Genomic DNA, 18,266 nt, shown 5'->3' with positions numbered 1-18,266 from the left:
GCAACTAAACAGAGACTGTAAGGCTGTAAGCCCCGCCGTGATGCGCCGATAAGCGGTATAAGGTATAAATAAAAACGCCGCGCTGTGAATATGAATGAATGCGCAACAAATTTACGTCATTTACCCATCGTTTTATACGGGTGAATAAGGGAAAAGTTTCAGTATGACTCAATTTGTCATTTGTTCTCACTGTGGAGATCAGGATTAACTACATTTTTTTTTAATAAAATATATACATAAGACAAAAAACAATTACGTTTTACATCTATTACATATTAAGTCATATACATAGTGTATTTTGGGTACTTTATTAGTAAGTACATTTAATCTTGTTTAGTTATTTAGAATTTGAAACGCAAGAAATAATAAGTATAAGTACCTACTTATTTATATTATATTTTGGCTAATTTAGTATGATTTGATTATCATAAACGAACAATCACTGATTTGATTGGCAAAAATATACCAATTAAGCAGTACTTCCTGATTATGTGTATCTATTGATAAAAATAATATTAGATATATTCCACAATGATGGAGCCGCACATTCCGTTAAGTTGCTTGATTTTACAATGTACTTAGAAGAGAAAATGCCAAATATTTTAATAAAAATATGTGAAATTGTTTATTTTTTTCTGTATATTTCCTGTAGACAATTTTAATAATAACAAGATCGATCAACGTTGATGATTTAAAAAAAAACAAAAAGAAATAAATAAAATTTTTACTTAGTCTAGTATAGTACAGTACCGTGTGCCAATAAAAAATAAGCGCGACATAAATATTTTGCTACTGCACACAAGATGTCGCTAGCAGTACTACATTAATATCGAATGAATTATTTTACATAAAATTTATATATGTATATAATGTTACTATTTACTATTGTTTCTGTATTTTAAGTACCTAGGTACCGTATACATTAAAATGTAGTATTTTATAAACAATAATATATTCACGTAACGTTCCAAATCTGACAAGAGTCAGACAATTTAATATGTCAACTAGTTGTATAATTAGTTTAATTGTTTTAATTAGTTGTATAATTAGTATTAACTAAGTTTATGGAATCTAATTTTAACTTACGTTCAAATATTAAATAAGTCTCTGGGTATTTTGTGAGTTCGATCAATATATATTATTAATAGTGTTCAATTAGTATTTTTTTAATACTACAAATGCAGTCAAAAATAAATTATACAAAACGGGTAACATTTGCGATGTATTCAGCTCTTGTCCCTAACCCTACATTTTTTTATTATGTGAGGAAATTCTCATGGATACTCCATTCCTCGAAAATAATGGAGGTTTATGTCGAGGACCAACCGACTAATCCCACGGTGTACCTTCACTCTGAGTATGACAGGGTTACGAGCACTTTTCCATTCATCAGTGACCGTTTGTTCAGATCGTATAAACTGCTCATTTTCACAATTCCATTTTAATATATTTTGGCATTGGCTACGTGCCAAGTTCGCCGGGCACATTTCTCAGGAAATAAACTCTCCGTAATTATTACCCGCTGCCATACCTTTAACGATGGTCCCTATTTCTAACTTCAAAAAACACTTAAAAAATTTCCAAAAAAGAAGTTAAGTGTAATATGCCCTTAAAAAAGTTTCTTCCAGTGAATGTCATCAAGGTCAAAAAAAATAGACAAATAAGAAATAGACTCGTAAAATTGTACAAAATCCAATTTAAAATGGATATTTATAATCAGATATATACCCTCAGCTATGCTATAATATTAATTTTTATATGTACTTACTAGATAAATTTTGGTATTTTTTTTATTGTTTCCTGGAAATCCAACAGCTGCCATATTAGATTCGTATCAATAATCAATCAGTATGAATGAAGACAGTTCTAACGACACTCATAATATGTCAAAGTCCATCAAAAAGATAAGACTAGAGACCATGCCAATATAAGTATATAAATACAATCGAAAAACATAACTCTCCAAGGGCAGTCAGCTAAAAATAATGCCCCGAGTGATTTATGTTAGAAATTAGGAACTAGAACTATTAATACCGCAATAGGAGCGTAATACCTTTTAAATATTGTAAGAGAACACTCGACTCTAGAATTAAAATAATCTCATAAGTTTCCTGTCATCTCCGTCGCGTGATTCACGAGATAAAAATGTCTAGAGATTATCTCGAAGATTATCCTTTGAGGGTCAACCGAACGTCTTGCCCATTTCCTCTTTTTAGTCGGAGTTAGTTTTTCCGCCTTAGAAATAATTTCATATTAAAATAAATATTTACACATTATTATTATTATTATATTGAGAAATACATACACATTGAATCAACTTTGCCACAACGCGGTAACATATATAAGGCAGTAATTAATTTAAAAATGTATAAATAATCGTATGGTATATTAGTAATAGGTACTTTAAATCTATTCCAGTTTTTTTTCATGCATGCGTACATTAATAATTATTTTAATAAAACAGTCGCGACTTCGCCTTTGAAAAAAGTATAATATAATGCATTCTCAAATCGACACACAACTCAAAAACTCAAAAATGTGTACGTACATATTTATATGTCTTCGCGTTAACTTATATGATGCAAACAATACATCTAAACGATCATTAACGACACTTTACACACAAAGTTGAAGAGGGGGGAGCACCCCGCATATAGTTGAAACTGTGCATTAAAATCAGCCAGCTATATTTATAATTCTATATCGTAAAAAATATAGGAAATAATAGTTAATAATCGTCAATACTATTCACCATATTTGTTTTAGCCGGAAGACGTCCGCTGCTGGACAAAAGCCCAAGGATCTCCACGACGGCCGGTCTTGCGCTAGCTGCATTCAGCAGCTTCCCACGACCCTCATAAGATCGTCGGTCCACCTTTCAACTTTTCTACTCCAGAGGTCTTCGTTTCTACGAGCGATGTGCCACTTCAGTATGGTTATTTCTGAGATATCATAAGCCTTCTGAGATGCAAAGTGAACGACCACGTATCTGTTCCATATGTCATTACTGGTAACACACACTTTGAAGGTTGATGACATTCGGTTTGAGATACTTCGGTATTAGAGACGAGATGCTGCATTATCCTACATTACTAGAAGTATCACGTATTTCAAGTAAAAATATAAGAAAAGCAAATAATTATGAGATATATTGTTTTTATTGTACTTTATATTTTGGCCTTACTAACACAACCTTTGCCTGAAAATATAAAAAAAAACGACAATTATTATTTTGTAAGTTTTATTTAAAAATAAATTATCGTAGTACAACTTGCACCAATAACAACAAAATTTTGGTTTGAACAATATGAAACCGTAACGTTCGCTCAAAGCATGTACCTTAATAATAGAGAATACAAAATTATCTAAACGGTGCTGTTAACTACTTTTCAATTTAAGTGTACTCTCCACTGAAAGTTACTTACGATAATTTAATATAATTCGCTTCCATCATGCAAGCTTAGAATTAATCTCTTACACTAGCCATAGCTCAGTGGACAGTAGACTTTTACATAAAGTTAAGTTGTGGAAATATCATTTCAATCACACAACAGATAGAAGAGATTCGTTCTTTGTCAATACAACTCAACACACGCGAGAAAAAATAATAAATCTAAAAAAAATAATAGCTTAAATCAATTATAGTTTAAAGATTTTATAAGGCGAACCACGCCTTTTTTATTTCTTATGGATACTAATAATACAGACGAGCAATTGACCCTCTTAAGTAATACAGTAGTGTTGCCATCGCAGATAACGTATGTCTTAGCAGAGAGCAAGAAGACGCCTTGAGTTTGACACCCGACGAAATGTTCATCTTAAAATCATTTTATTTATTTATTAGACACAACAACTAGTGTCATCAATCTAATTAAAATTTTCGACAATATTTTTAATGCTGGCGACCTCGGGAGACTGATTGAGTTTAAGGTCTATTATGAAAAACATTTAACTTTTTAAGTGTAACTTAAAAATAAAACTTTTTATATTAAGATATTGCTCAATTGTTTCTCTACATTAATTGCTGAAGCAGTTATTATCTAATAAATTTTACCTACATCATTGGCCTAAAAAAAAAACTATCAATAACATTACAAACCGCATATTACGTAACCTTTCACACCGGACAGATTATATATAAATAATTATACTTGTCCATACAATTTATTCTTTTCTAAAACACTGCATCAAAAATCTTTGTATTTTATACTAACAACTTATCATAACTACGAAATTAAAGTAAAATTTGAGTATTACTTCTTTTAATAGGTCGCCGGTATATTTTCGAATAATTAAATTATTTTAGGTATATTTTAAATTAAAATTGGGTATATTTCGTTTATATCATTAATTCAAGCTAAAAGTTTTTAAAGATATAAAATCACAATAAATTTATCAATGAAATTATTCAAATTAATGAAAATTATTTTGAATTAAAAGTCGATTTCTTAGAACACGACAAATATAATTGTTTAAAAATTGAATAATTGACTGCACCAGAAACAATTGTTCCTTAGATTATTGCCATTGTATAAAGACGCTATTTCGGAATCGTGTCTACTTCTATATATACTCCTTGATTATGTTTCTAATGAAAAATTTGTAATAGACTTATATTTACTTTATATAGTACTAAATATTTCATCGTGAAAACAATTTTGGCGGGACTGTACTTTTTGACAAGCAATGTAAGCTTTTATAGAAAAGTGACTTAGATAATAAGCTTAACGCTACTGAAAATACATAAACGACTAATTAAAATCATAATTACTTTTTGTTCGTAAATAAGTACACGATATTCACTCGGATACTTCGAGATGTTTCTAATATCTAAGCGAAATGTCAAAAGTTTTTAAAAATTTTGTTTACAAACCAACTCTGGTGGGTAGCGTAAATAAGAAATCACCTAAACGACACATACCACACGTACCGAAAAAAAAAAATCATCAGCGAGTTTATTATCTCATTCGTATCATTATAAAATAATTTTAAATCGACACGGATTTAAAGTTTCTAATGACGATTTAATTAAATATATCAAGTCAATGTTATTCAAGTTTATGATACATGTCGTCGATTTGTGGCTTGAAGTAGTTCCTGATCTCCGGTCGCTTCGCCTTCATCGTCGGTGTTAGGAGACCGTTCTGCACGGAGAACGGGTCGGGGTGGAGGTATATGTCCTTTACCTGGTAAATAGTAACGATTATATGTTGAGAATTGATTGGTGGCCTATGAGCGACCAATGAGCGTTCAGATTAAATTCCCTACCCCTCGTCTGGATAGGTACCACCCGCTCATCAGTTATTGTACCGGAAAACAGCAGTACTTGGTATTGATGTGTTCCGGTTTGAAGGGTGAGAGAGCCAGTATAAATACATTCACAAGGGACATAACATCTTAGTTCCCAAGCTTGATGGCGCATGTGGTTAACATTTCTTACAATGCCATTATCTATGGGCGCCGGTGACCACTGACCATCAGATGGCCCATATATTATTCCCTATTCTATAAAAAAAACCATATGATCTATAATTTACTCGCAAACGTCTCTGTGCTATATTATTAAATAAGAAACAAAATTTGGGAATCTTTGGTAAGAAAATAACTGATGTATTTCATATCTTAATCACAAACTGAATCATTAGAAAAAATATCACCAACGTTAAATTTTCTTTGAAAATAATGTATTTACTAGCTAACCGTTTATATAATTAAAAATGAACTGACCTGTTCAAAAGTCTTAAGTCCTGCATTCCGACCCCACTGCAGCATGTCTTCCAGTATCATCTTTTTGACGCGCTCATCATCGCAGAGCTTCGAGAACGTTCCCTCGATTCCGTTTTCGAGCGCCCAACACTTCACAACGTCCACATCGGGTACGATGATCGCTACTACGCATGACTGTAAGATTATTTTTTATAAGTACACATTTAGATTTTGTTGTAATGATTATATTAATAATTTATTTAATTGAAATTGATGTGTATACATCTTAGCGCTCGTTAAACGGTAGAGGATAAATGAGACTTCGAACGTCAGACGAGTAAGCGTAAGATTTCGAACGTCAGATGACGTCAGCGTAAGAAATGTAGAAGGGCATTCATGTGTGCGTGACACGTGATCAGCACACGGTTGGGCTAATTGAGACTTCGAACGTCAGACGAGTAAGTGTAAGATTTCGAACGTCAGATGACGTCAGCGTAAGAAGTGTAAAAGTGCATTCATGTGTGCGTGACACGTGATCAGTACACGGTTGGGCTAATTGAGTCTTCGAACGTCAGACGAGTAAGCGTAAGATTTCGAGCGTCAGATTTGTTATTTACACATCAATTCTCGTGAGCACTCTGACACTCAAAGCATTTTATTTTTTATAGTCCATGAATTTTGAGTAATATTAAATCTCCAGCCGAAATAACATTAGGGGCACTTCCTTTGCAACGAATACATTATAAGCTGTCTCGATGGCCAAGTAAACTAATGCTATAATAAAAAGCCGTAACGAGGATATCATTTTCTCGCGACATTTTCCTTTAATGCTGAGCACGATACGAATTACTAATTATAATGATCACAATATTAGCGCATCATGATTGTATCAATTTCAATCTTTTTGTTCTGGAGTTCTGGAGCAATTCCAGTTTGAAAATCTCTATTATATCAATATCTACTACGCAGGTAATTTTGATAAATATATACATGATTTTTAATATGAAATACGTCGACTCATGTCGATAGCATAAGAAAAAAAAATATATTAAATAAGTGTTTGATTTCTCAGATTTATCTATGTATTACTAAATACAACATCAACGCGATCATATATTAGTCTTTTCGTTCATTGAAAACTAACTTTTTTTATTATTTATTCACCTTATATATACGATCAATGATGTAGCAGATTAATATATATGTGTATATATAATCCGATTTACCTTTAAAGATTCGCCGTGCACGAAAACTTGTTCAACGTATTGACTTCTAATATAAATGTTTTCTATTTTTTCAGGAACTATATATTCGCCTTGTGACAGCTTGAAAATGTGTTTTCTTCTGTCGATGATTTTTAAGGTACCATTCTGAAAGTAACAAATATTAAATAATATTAATAATAATGTCCTCCAGACCGATTTCGGCCACGCCGTCCAATATCAAGAGAGATTAGCCAACTACGCAGGAGATATTATAGGGCACAAGTGTGTGCGTAAACACAGGTGCACTCTCTATTCCCTAACTCTTATAATCCGATGGGACGGCAATCTGACACGACCGGAAAGAGTTCAGGCGCAGGACCAACGGCTTTACATGCTTTCCGAGGCACGGGAGTGTACGCACTTCCAACTTCCAGACTCTGGGCTGCTACTGAGAATTTTCTGACAGAAAAACCAAATAACTTTTTATTGTCCCGACCTGGGAATTGAACCCAGGACCACCGGGTCTGCGGCCTTACATCAAGCCACTAGACCAACGAGGCAGTAACAAACAATATATTATAAGACAAGCATAAAGTATTTACAAATCTAATTGCTATAAGATTCAGTCAATACGACATTCTACCTTTAAGAAAATGTCTAAGTACAAAGTACATTTACTGGTGGTAGGGCTTTGTGCAAGCTCGTCTGGGTAGGTACCACCCACTCATCAGATATTCTACCGCAAAACAGCAATACTTGATATTGTTGTGTTCCGGTTTGAAGGGTGAGTGAGCCAGTGTAATTACAGGCACAAGGGACATAAAATCTTAGTTCCCAAGGTTGGTGGCGCATTGGCTATAAGCAATGGTTGACATTTCTTACAATGCCAATGTCTAAGGGCGTTTGGTGACCACTTACCATCAGGTGGCCCATATGCTCGTCCACCTTCCTATTCTATAAAAAAAAAAAAAACATTCTCTTAACTATGTGAAATTTTGCATTATTGTTGGTTTTAAGTTAAAAAAATATTCTTACATATTATATTTCTTTGTCTTAATTGGCAATTTTTTTTCGATTAGTCATATACTATTGGATTTATTTTTTAAAATTACGTTATATTAAAATTGGTGAATTGTAAAATTCAACTCATTTAACTCGATTTTTTTTAAATATGTTAATACTAAATCACCATTATGTATATATATTTATGTTATACGCAGGTGGACGGGCAAATGAACCACCTGATGTTAAGTGGTCACCACCGCCCAAAAACATTGGCGATGTAAGAAATATTAACCTTTCCGTACATGACCAATGCGCCATAAACTTTGGGAACGAAGATGTTATGTTTCTTGTGCCTTTAGTTGCACTGGCTCACTCACCCTTCAAACCTAACCAATACTAAGTATTGCTGACGCTGACGCTGCGTTGACGATGTACGAAATCGTACATCATCAATGTCTAAAGCTTGTGCCACAAGTGGTTGACGACGTGTGATGTTAATTTCATGCTGAACAGTGATCGCCTATGACGTGATGTACTTACAGGTAGCCATTTCCCCACGTCGCCGGTGTGGTGCCAACCATCCTGGTCAATGACCTGGCGCGTCTTGTCGGGCTCCTTGAAGTATCCCTTGAACACGTTGGCGCCCTGCACGCACACTTCACCTTGACCCTGCGCCGCGAAATACTCCATCTCGGGAACATCCACTAGCTGTGTAAAACCAATTTGAATTTTAGAAAAAATGCAGATAAAACTTAGTTATCGAATTATGAGAATGCGGATATATAAGAATGCAATTGTAGTTGTAGACCTACTTGAGCGTTATACATCCATGATACATCAACCATAATACATCAAAAATAATGCAATAAAAGTACCTTCACTTTACAACAAGCGACGGGAGGTCCGACGTGTTCAGGCACGTGATCACCCTGGACAGTCAGAGTAACCGGCGCAGTGCACTCAGTCTGACCGTAGCCTTCTACGATCTGTGAATAATCCAAATATTTTCAAATTATTAAACTGATTAGTAATATAACTGTATTTTTATCGTAAGAGGAAACGACAGACGAATTAAACATGAGTATACTTTTTAAAATGGCGAACGTCATTCATATTCTGGATTAATTAGCTCCTGCTTTAATTATGACTTTTCTAGCTCATATTTATGAGTATGCTATTACGCTGGCGTTAATGAATAATTTGGTTAAACTTTCCATATATCTGTTGACCGTGCTTGAAGTAAAACATTTCTCAGATCGACTAAAAATAATATTTATGAAGCGCACCTTCAAAATCGTATCAATCCAAAATAAACACAAATCATCATCAATCTAAATGCGTAATGCGGGATATTTTAAAGAAAAACAAACAAGTGGGAACGCGAGAATCTTCAGTGAATTATATACATAAGTAGGCCACGGCCATATATTCGATTATTGTTGAAAACATAAAATAATAAACGTATGTCTAATTTTCAAGATTAAGTCATTATTTCGCATTAGGAATTTCATTAAAAATCAATTTCAATGATAATCGTGTTTGTGTAGTAATAATAACAAAGCATAAAAGATTTTTTTTTATAGAATAGTAAGGCGGACGAGCATATGGGCCACCTGATGGTAAGTGGTCACCAACGCCCATAGACATTGACATTGTAAGAAATATTAACTATCGCTTACATCACCGCGCATGGCGCATTGCCACCAACCTTGGAAACTAAGATGTGATGTCCCTTGTGCCTGTAATTACACTGGCTCACTCACCCTTCAAACCGGAACACAACAATACCAAGTACTGCTGTTTTGCGTTGTTTTGTATGTGCGCAGACTCAAGTATACTGTAATGCGATTTCACTGCAAATGCGACACGACCGAAAAGAGTTCAAGCGATATTCTACCTAGTAGAATATCTGATGAGTGGGTGGTACCTACCCAGACTAGCTTGCACAAAAATCTACCACCAGTAAAAATAATAGAATAAATACTTTCCGATGTAAATTAAGGTAAGGAGGTAGTTTTACATTTATTTATTTATGTAAAATGCCAATTCGAAAGTGTATGTAATAGCCTACAGAAATAAATATCACTTCAACGCACAATAGGTATTACATAAGAAATATAAAATATTACAAAGCTGAAGAGTGTGTTTCCGATTACATTTTTTTTTGCGATAGATATTACATTTATTAGCATAAGTAAGATATATAATATAATATCATGCTGCGCGATCCATGGGGGCCACAAAATAGTAACGTTTAACGCGGTTGAAAACTCTTGGAGCAGGATACAGTTATAACTAAAACTAAATTCAAATCTTTTCAATTGCAATATGTTGTTGATATGTAAAGAGTACACATTAAAAACTATTATGTATATTACTTTAATAAAAACTGTTGGAAAAAATTCTAAATGTAAATCAATAAACCTTGTTTCCGCGATTCTGTGACGCGTTCTATTTTTACATATTAAATTTATTCGAGCGTTTAGTTGCCAATTTAGTTAATCCGACTTTTCATTTCTATTATAAATACGTATTCTTGCTAGGATTATGATACGAGACTGTTTGATTCTAATCATTTAAAAATACGACAGATCATCATTTAAATAAATTAACATTACATTAGCTTCTGTTGGCTTAAATGATCGGTTATGAAGAATATTTACATCGTCAGGATAAATATTTATAAGTATAATTTCAATAAATATAGTATTTGTAATATTTAATATTATTAAGTATAATATTAAATGCAATATAGAGTAAAGATAATTAATCGGTCCAATTATAGAACCTCGTGAAACACTTATACAAAAAGGGCAGTTCAATTTTATGTATGATCTGTTGAAAAGTAGCAATCTTGTTTGTTTCATACGTTATGCAAGTAAATACACAAGCGATTTATTTTTATTTTAGATATGAGTTACTACCATAAGGTGGCCCATATGCTCGTCCGCCTTCCTATTCTATATAAAAAAAAACTATATACACGCTGCCCGTAAATAAAGTGTAGTGGGACAGACCAGACAGCCGAGCGCGCAGCGCGCGAAGGTGAGCACGTTCCCGGCGAGCGGCGCCGAGCCCACCACGACGATGCGCAGGCGCCCGCCCATGCCCTCGCGCACCTTGCGGAACACCAGCTTGTCCCAGATCGAGTCGCCGCGGATTATGCCCCTGTGCACGAGATGGATATAACGTGAAATGGGTGATCCTACGATTCACTAAAGTGACATTTATTTTAAGCCAATTTTATACTGTCGTGATTTTATTTAGTTGGACTATAAAAGTGGTTTATCTTATATTGCGGTTTATCTAATATCCACCATGCAAGTTTCCTCGAGATGTTTTCCTTCACCGCCGAGCATGAGATGAATTACAAACGCAAATTAAGCACATGAAAATTCATCATCACAAATCATCGGTATAGAAGCACGCGTTAATTTCAACTAGTCATATCAATATTCGTATGTAGATTGACTGCCTCGTTTGTCTAGTGGCTTGATGTAAGGCCGCAGACCCGGAGGTCCTGGGTTCAGATCGCGCCCATAAAAAGTTATTGAGTTTTTCTGTCAGAAAATTGTCAGTAGCAGCCCGGAGTCTGGAAGTTGGAAGTGTGTACACTTCCGTGCCTCGGAAAGCACGTAAAGCCGTTAATCCTGCACCTGAACTCTTTCCGGTCGTGTCGGATTGCTGTCCCATCGGATTATGAAAGTTAGGGAATAGAGAGTGCACCTGTGTTTGCGCACACACTTGTGCACTATAATATCTCCTGTGTAATATCTCTCTTGATTGTATAATATCTTATATATTGTGTATAAAATCTCTCTTGAGATTGGTCACCGTGGCTGCAATCGGTCTGGAGGACATTAGGTAGATAGTTGTATCTTACTGGTGTGTATGTCTAAAGCCTATCTAATCGATCTGCAATATTTATCTCTTTAAGTTTTATACGCAGTAATGACCAAGAATCAATCATTTCACAACCTTTTTTATCAAATATATTTAATACTTTTGCTTTCAGATGTTATTCTAAAACAAATACCTTACCTCTTAAGTTCAGATTCCTTCGCAGACAAAGCCATGTTAAACAGTAACTTCTTTATCTTCGAGTTTGATATTTCACTCTGGGCTTTATCGTATAATCTGTTGAGGAGTCTTGGTACGGCTGGCATCATGGTCGGCTTGAGGGCAGTCAGGTCGTCACCTAGTCTTCTAATATCGCCATTGTAAAACCCGACAGCTCCTCCTACCATATAGAGAGCATTCTGGAAATATAAATGATAACTGTAACACTTTTTTATAATGTGATTTATGTCCTAATTAGCAATGAAACATTTATTAAATATTATTAGATTTGTTTCTTGAAACGCCATTATTAAGGATTTTATTAAATGTAGTATAGAAAGAATTCTACGTAACGTAAACGATACATGTATTAATCGTGCATTAAATTGCAATTATTTAAAGTATTTTGGAATTTAACTACATCCGTATTCACGTGGGCAGGTGAATTATGTAGAAGAATAAAAACTTTAATTTAAATTTAAATATTGTAAATATCGTATAAGCGACTTTATTTACATAGCACCGCTATCAAATAAAATTTATCTTTAGAATATTTTCAAATTTTACATTCCAAAACATTGAAACATTGAATTGGGAAATATTAATCTTTAAAACATACGTAAATACTGTAAATACTGCAAGGAATTTTCTAAATATAAAACGATTTTATTCGAAAATAATGGAAGCTTTTTTTAAGTTTTGTTTTTGTAAATTCTTACGGATTTCCTTCAAAACCACGTCATGATTTAATCGTGTACGAAGGGCAATTAAGCCAGTGTCATTAAATGCGAAATGGACATAATTATTTGGAATTGGCAAAGAATTGCATATGTAATGATTGGGAATGCAAATAAAAGGTTCTTTCGGTGCCAACGATTATATGCACAATTAATCACTTATCAATAAATAAAAATTGTCAGATCGAATTTCTATATCTAATTATATCTATTAGTAAATGTAAAACAGTAACAGCCGATAAAACAATATCCTTTTCTAATGGGTTAGTCCGACGAGACCTTCTTTCTTTTGTACCATACTGTCACACTGAGGGTTTGCCGAGATGGCCTAGTGGTTAGAACGCGTGAATCTAAACCGATGATCGTGGGTTCAAACCCGGGCAAGCACCACTGAATTTTCATGTGCTTAATTTGTGTTTATAATTCATCTCGTGTTTGACGGTGAAGGAAAACATCGTGAGGAAACCTGCATGTGTCTAATTTCATTGAAATTATGCCACATGTGTATTCTTCCAACCCGCATTGGAGCAGCGTGGTGGAATAAGCTCCAAAACCTTCTCCTCAATAGGGAGAGGAGGCCTTAGCCCAGCAGTGGGACATTAACAGGCTGTTACTGTTACTGAGGGTTGGTGGAATTCTACCACCTGTATAAATTTGTGGCAACATTTCCGCCGATTTATGTCCTAACGGTATTTTTCGTTACCACCGCGCACCAGATAATAAAAAACCCAAATTATGCACGTGAAAACTCAATGATAGAGACAATCTTCGGTTAAAGTCTACGAGTGAGCCTTTGACCTTAGTTAAATACAAATGTTATTTTGTACTAACCTCGCAACACCGCTCGAGCATATGTGCAAGGGGTAGGAAAGAGATCATAACGTCGTGCTTCGTCGGACGATGTTCTCCAAGCTGCATGATCACGCTGCACATGGACGCTACCACATTCTCGTGTGTCAACATAACACCCTTTGGCATTCCTGTTGTGCCTGACGTATAGCATATTGTGCAGAGATTGTCTGGTTTTGGTGGCTAAAAACGTAAAAAATATTCATGTAAATAAATAATTACAGTATTTAATAAACATAATTTTATCTTTTAGTTTATTAAATCATTTAAATATGATTGATTAATATAACTGTCAAAAAAGAAAAGTAGAGATTGAAGTATCTATAAAATACTAATACCGGAACTTTCACTGGTCATAAATAAATTTATATAAATACTATAACGAAATTTATTAGAAATTCTAGAAAACATGAATTTTGTTATTATATTCCCATACACTTACAACACATGGATGATCTTTATGAGCTCCTTGAATCTCGACATCGCTGAACTTAACAATTTCCACACCTCGGCTTTTTGCCCTTTGGTGTGTCGACGGCGAGACTTCCTTTATCGTGATCAGCTTACGCAAGCATCGCGGTGATTGGTCGAGTAATAGATTTGCTTTCTTATCGTCTTCACATACAACTACTGACATTTCCGCTGAAATTTTATAATACAAATTAATATACGTTTTTATAGTATAATTATACTAGAAGCCCAGTTCAAATAATACTTACTCTGATTAATAATGAAGGCACATGCGTTAGCTCCTAAGGTATCATATAAAGGTACAATAACCATAGAATAACAGTAGGCAGCTTGTTCAGCCATAATCCATTCTGGGCAGTTTTGGGCGTATATACCTAAAACAAATATACTTGAAGATGTTTGTATGTATTACATACTCAAGTCTCTTGTACTTGCTCATACGATTCAGTACTCTTGTTAATATGTTTCGTTAAATCGCTCACCTACGAAGGTTCCCTGGCCTGGAGTAAGACCTTGGCATATAAGACCTGAGCCGAAGTTTTTAGCTCGCAGCAGGGTTTCATTGTAAGTTTGCCACACGTAAGGCTTATTTGGTCCGTCACGCCAACCAAGACAGTTGCCATTATCTGCAGAAAAAAAAACTAAATAAGTAAAATTGTATTTAAATTGTACAAACATGTAGCGGCCATGAAGTTACATTTTATTTAAACAAAATGAGCATAACATTAATACATTCCACGTTGATCGCGGAATATTCCACGTATTAATAAAAACTTTATTGCTCCGACGTTTTTCATTTTTTTACATAGGTTCTTTTCAACCGCACAGTGACGGGCTTGAACAAATAAAACGCAACCTCAACCGTCCCGACAACTCCGCTAGCACAAATTACGCTTAACTGTACCTTGTGTGTGACGCAAACCAGTTTGTGAATAATGTTAACATTATTCTGTAATGCGTAGATTATCGCATTTATCGCAAACGAGCGGAAATGCAAAACGAAATGAAGTGGGACCTACAATTATGCCTTGAAGCACTCCCATAGCAATTCAGTTAATTTTTATTCTGAATAGGAATTACTCTCACTGATATACATATACACATATTCTTGCTGATTGATATGCATTAATGAAGTTCATTTTAATTTTTCATAAAAATTTATAATGCCATATTTCAAATAGTTTGCCAAACGAGTTGAAGTTTATATTTATTGATTTATTCGTTAACGTCTTAAGTATAAAGTCAAAGCCTACTTAATTAAATGTCTTATTGAGATAGATAATAAAGTAGTTCTTGGGATTAGTGTGTTCAATCATACTTTCTATCCGTTTTTATAATATAAATATAGACGAGTAGAATACAATCACTTACTTGATTCTTTAACGCCTCGACGAAAAGTTTCATAGAGTGTGCGTGTGTCCTCGTGTAGATACCGCAGAAATCGACCATTTTTCGCTTCTTTGTAGAACTTTGATACACGGACCATTTCAGGACCCTAGAAATATAACGAGGTTTATATTGGTTAATGATTTTTTTTTTGTGACAATTATATTTAGTTTTTTAGATAGCAAGTTTTGAAACATAATTTCTCATAAAATTGTAAGGCTAAAAAGTAAACAATTCGGTTCGTTGCTCTGAATCCTTGCAACTAACAACTAGTTGTACGTACATCGATCCTTTGTAATCTCTTTAACTTTATGCTGTGAAGATTATGCGGGTGTATCAATATATTTAAATAACCAAGTATTCAATTTTAGTTGTATTTTTCTACGTTTTTAACGTCAACACATTCCAAAATCAAATGCAAACAACGTTCCGTTAACTGAATGACGCATTTGGTCTACTAATTTTGTTTTTCGGCTGAACGGTCCGGTCCGCTCACGTGTTACGGTTTTGTGATATGTATATTGTTGTTGACAAATTGAACGAAGAACAGGTCAAAGTCATTTCAAGTTCAAGTTATGTAGACGATAACATACATTTGTTTTGAATAACGACATATATTTTTTTGTTTATAAAAGGTAAGATAGTCGATATGTTTGGTAAGAGATCACCACCATTGTATGGGCACATTCGCGCTGTTACAAATATTAGCTACTAGTCCATGCGCCATCAACCTTGTGAGCTAAGAAGTTAAATTCCTTGTGCCAGAAATGACACTCTTCCCTTCAAACCGAAACACTACAATACTAAGAAATCCTGATTAGTTTTTACTTTGGCTTTAAACGAGCAAGTATAGTAATACTTTATTGTTGAATAAATAAATTAGAATATGAGTTTCAGCAGTAGAATTAATGATAAGTGGTAACTATCCAGATTAGTTTGCGGAAAACCGTACTACCACTTTGTTAATGCTCAATAACTTTAAACACAAGAATCTTTAATTTACATGTGATAAGTGACAATAACTCACAAATTGGAAGAAAGTCTGCGTAACGTAAAGAGTGCTGTTCATTAACCTAGTTAAGCGGAATTACGGATCTGCACAAGATTACATAGATAATATATGAGCTTGGAGTTAGTATTCCTTGCTTCTAGGATAATATAATATATGACTAACTGTATATGATTGATGTGAAAGAATTTTCTCTGAAAAGTCGACTTTCCTAACCAGAGCGTTAACTTAGAATATAAAATACAATGCATTAGTCCTATTTTTATTTACCTATCTTAAGCATCTGTCTTCGTATTTTATAATTCTAAATGCTGTAACTTATTTTACAGTTATTTTTATACTTCTTACAAATCTATTTGTTTCCACTGCTATTTTAAATATAAAAGTAGATATGTTAACATACAACCTATTTACTTTTAATTTCTGTATTTGACTATACATATAACAATGTAAATTAGTACATCAATATAGATCTGATCACTCACCCACACAATTAACAACAAATAGATGGGCTACTATCTATAAATGTAACCTTTAGAAACTAACACCAGTTCAAGGCAATTGATCTAATCGCCTTCGAAATTAATTTATCAAGTCATTATTTACAGCGAAAAAATATCGCAGAAGAAAACGAAGCAAGGTTAGGTAGTTTTAGTAAAATTGAAGTGTAGCGACAGATGTGCGGTTGGGTGACCGTTTATTTATAACATACATTGGTGACATAATACACACGTTGTCTAATATATTTTTGGATGTGCTACTATTGAAATAATTCGAGTTATTTACAGTAGCTTCTCAAATATTAACTATATTTTGAACCTTGATCTTTTACTTAATATAACTCATATATTTAGTTTTACAATCAATAAGTGGAAGTCCAGCGGGCCTAGACAAAGCTACATACCGATTGCCTTCACAGATTGTGCCCGTAATGAAACTATGATTTATGATTTATCACGTGATTAATAATTGAAGATTAATTTAGACGAAAGTGAAGTTAGAAATCGTTTCTACAATCGTCAGGCGGCAAGCCCTTTTTTCTATGCCCTTTGAATCCTGAGCTAGATCTGAGTGCTACAGAAGTCATTAGAGCTGAACGTTTCTGAATTTAGGTGTAAAACTTAAAGCAAAAACCGGATAAACTAAACAAGACGTTAAACTTTGATAAAAATGGTTAATAATATAATTCGGTAGAACGAACTATTTTGATGTTTTACCCAAACTCTTACAGAGTAAAACTTTGGGTAAAAACTATCAGGTTACAAAAGCGCATAAAAAGGTCGAAAAAAAATTATTTCATAGTGAACAAAATAATTTTGTTTAGTTAAGAGTTGTATACAAATATAAAGTTTGAATAATAGTTATTTATATAATGAAGAAACATTATCCTTACTTTTCAAATTAAAGTCGAAAAGCAAGTAAAAATATTGGTACTGCACCTTCATTACTTTGGTTGTCTTCCAATCGGATTATGAGAGTGAGGGTAATAAGGTGACCTGTATTCGCACACACACACAATTGTGCACTATAATAGGTACTCCTGCGCAGTTGGCTAGTCCTTGACATTAGTTGCTGTAGTCGAAAACGACTACAGCAGCGACATTCGAGCGACAGTCGAGGATGACATTATTATTTATTGTTATTCGTTTGAAACATAGGCAATTTGAAAAACATGTTTTCATTACGGATATAAAATAAATATTAGTTTATTTTTGTTACGTGTTATTTTACATCTGGGTAAATTCTTAAGGTTAAGTCTGGGAGTGGCAGCTGTCATGGCGCCTGAAATTATTTTTATTTCTGAATATTTGACATTGTGGGTAGGATTGGCTGCCGACG

The 18,266-nt window shown here is 33.9% G+C and overlaps 1 protein-coding gene across 3 annotated transcripts in view; it reads right to left on the bottom strand.

Moving 5' to 3' along the window:
* Positions 1-3,224: 3,224 nt before the first annotated feature.
* LOC126771830 (long-chain-fatty-acid--CoA ligase 5) overlaps positions 3,225-18,266 on the bottom strand; it is a 65,095-nt gene continuing 50,053 nt past the window's right edge. For all 3 annotated transcript variants that reach the window (XM_050491958.1, XM_050491957.1, XM_050491960.1), the window contains 12 exons: positions 15,404-15,527; positions 14,515-14,658; positions 14,281-14,406; positions 14,004-14,203; positions 13,544-13,744; positions 11,958-12,175; positions 10,934-11,084; positions 8,792-8,902; positions 8,457-8,624; positions 6,933-7,076; positions 5,728-5,901; positions 3,225-5,186 (listed from right to left, as the gene is read on the bottom strand). In XM_050491958.1, coding sequence (XP_050347915.1) covers positions 5,049-5,186; positions 5,728-5,901; positions 6,933-7,076; positions 8,457-8,624; positions 8,792-8,902; positions 10,934-11,084; positions 11,958-12,175; positions 13,544-13,744; positions 14,004-14,203; positions 14,281-14,406; positions 14,515-14,658; positions 15,404-15,527 — 1,899 coding nt within the window. In that variant the 3' untranslated portion in view covers positions 3,225-5,048. The remainder of the gene's footprint in view (positions 5,187-5,727; positions 5,902-6,932; positions 7,077-8,456; positions 8,625-8,791; positions 8,903-10,933; positions 11,085-11,957; positions 12,176-13,543; positions 13,745-14,003; positions 14,204-14,280; positions 14,407-14,514; positions 14,659-15,403; positions 15,528-18,266) is intronic.

This window comes from Nymphalis io, chromosome 11, assembly GCF_905147045.1.
Source record: "Nymphalis io chromosome 11, ilAglIoxx1.1, whole genome shotgun sequence".
Classification (NCBI taxonomy): domain Eukaryota; kingdom Metazoa; phylum Arthropoda; class Insecta; order Lepidoptera; family Nymphalidae; genus Nymphalis; species Nymphalis io.
This window is presented reverse-complemented; position numbering and strand designations above follow the sequence as displayed.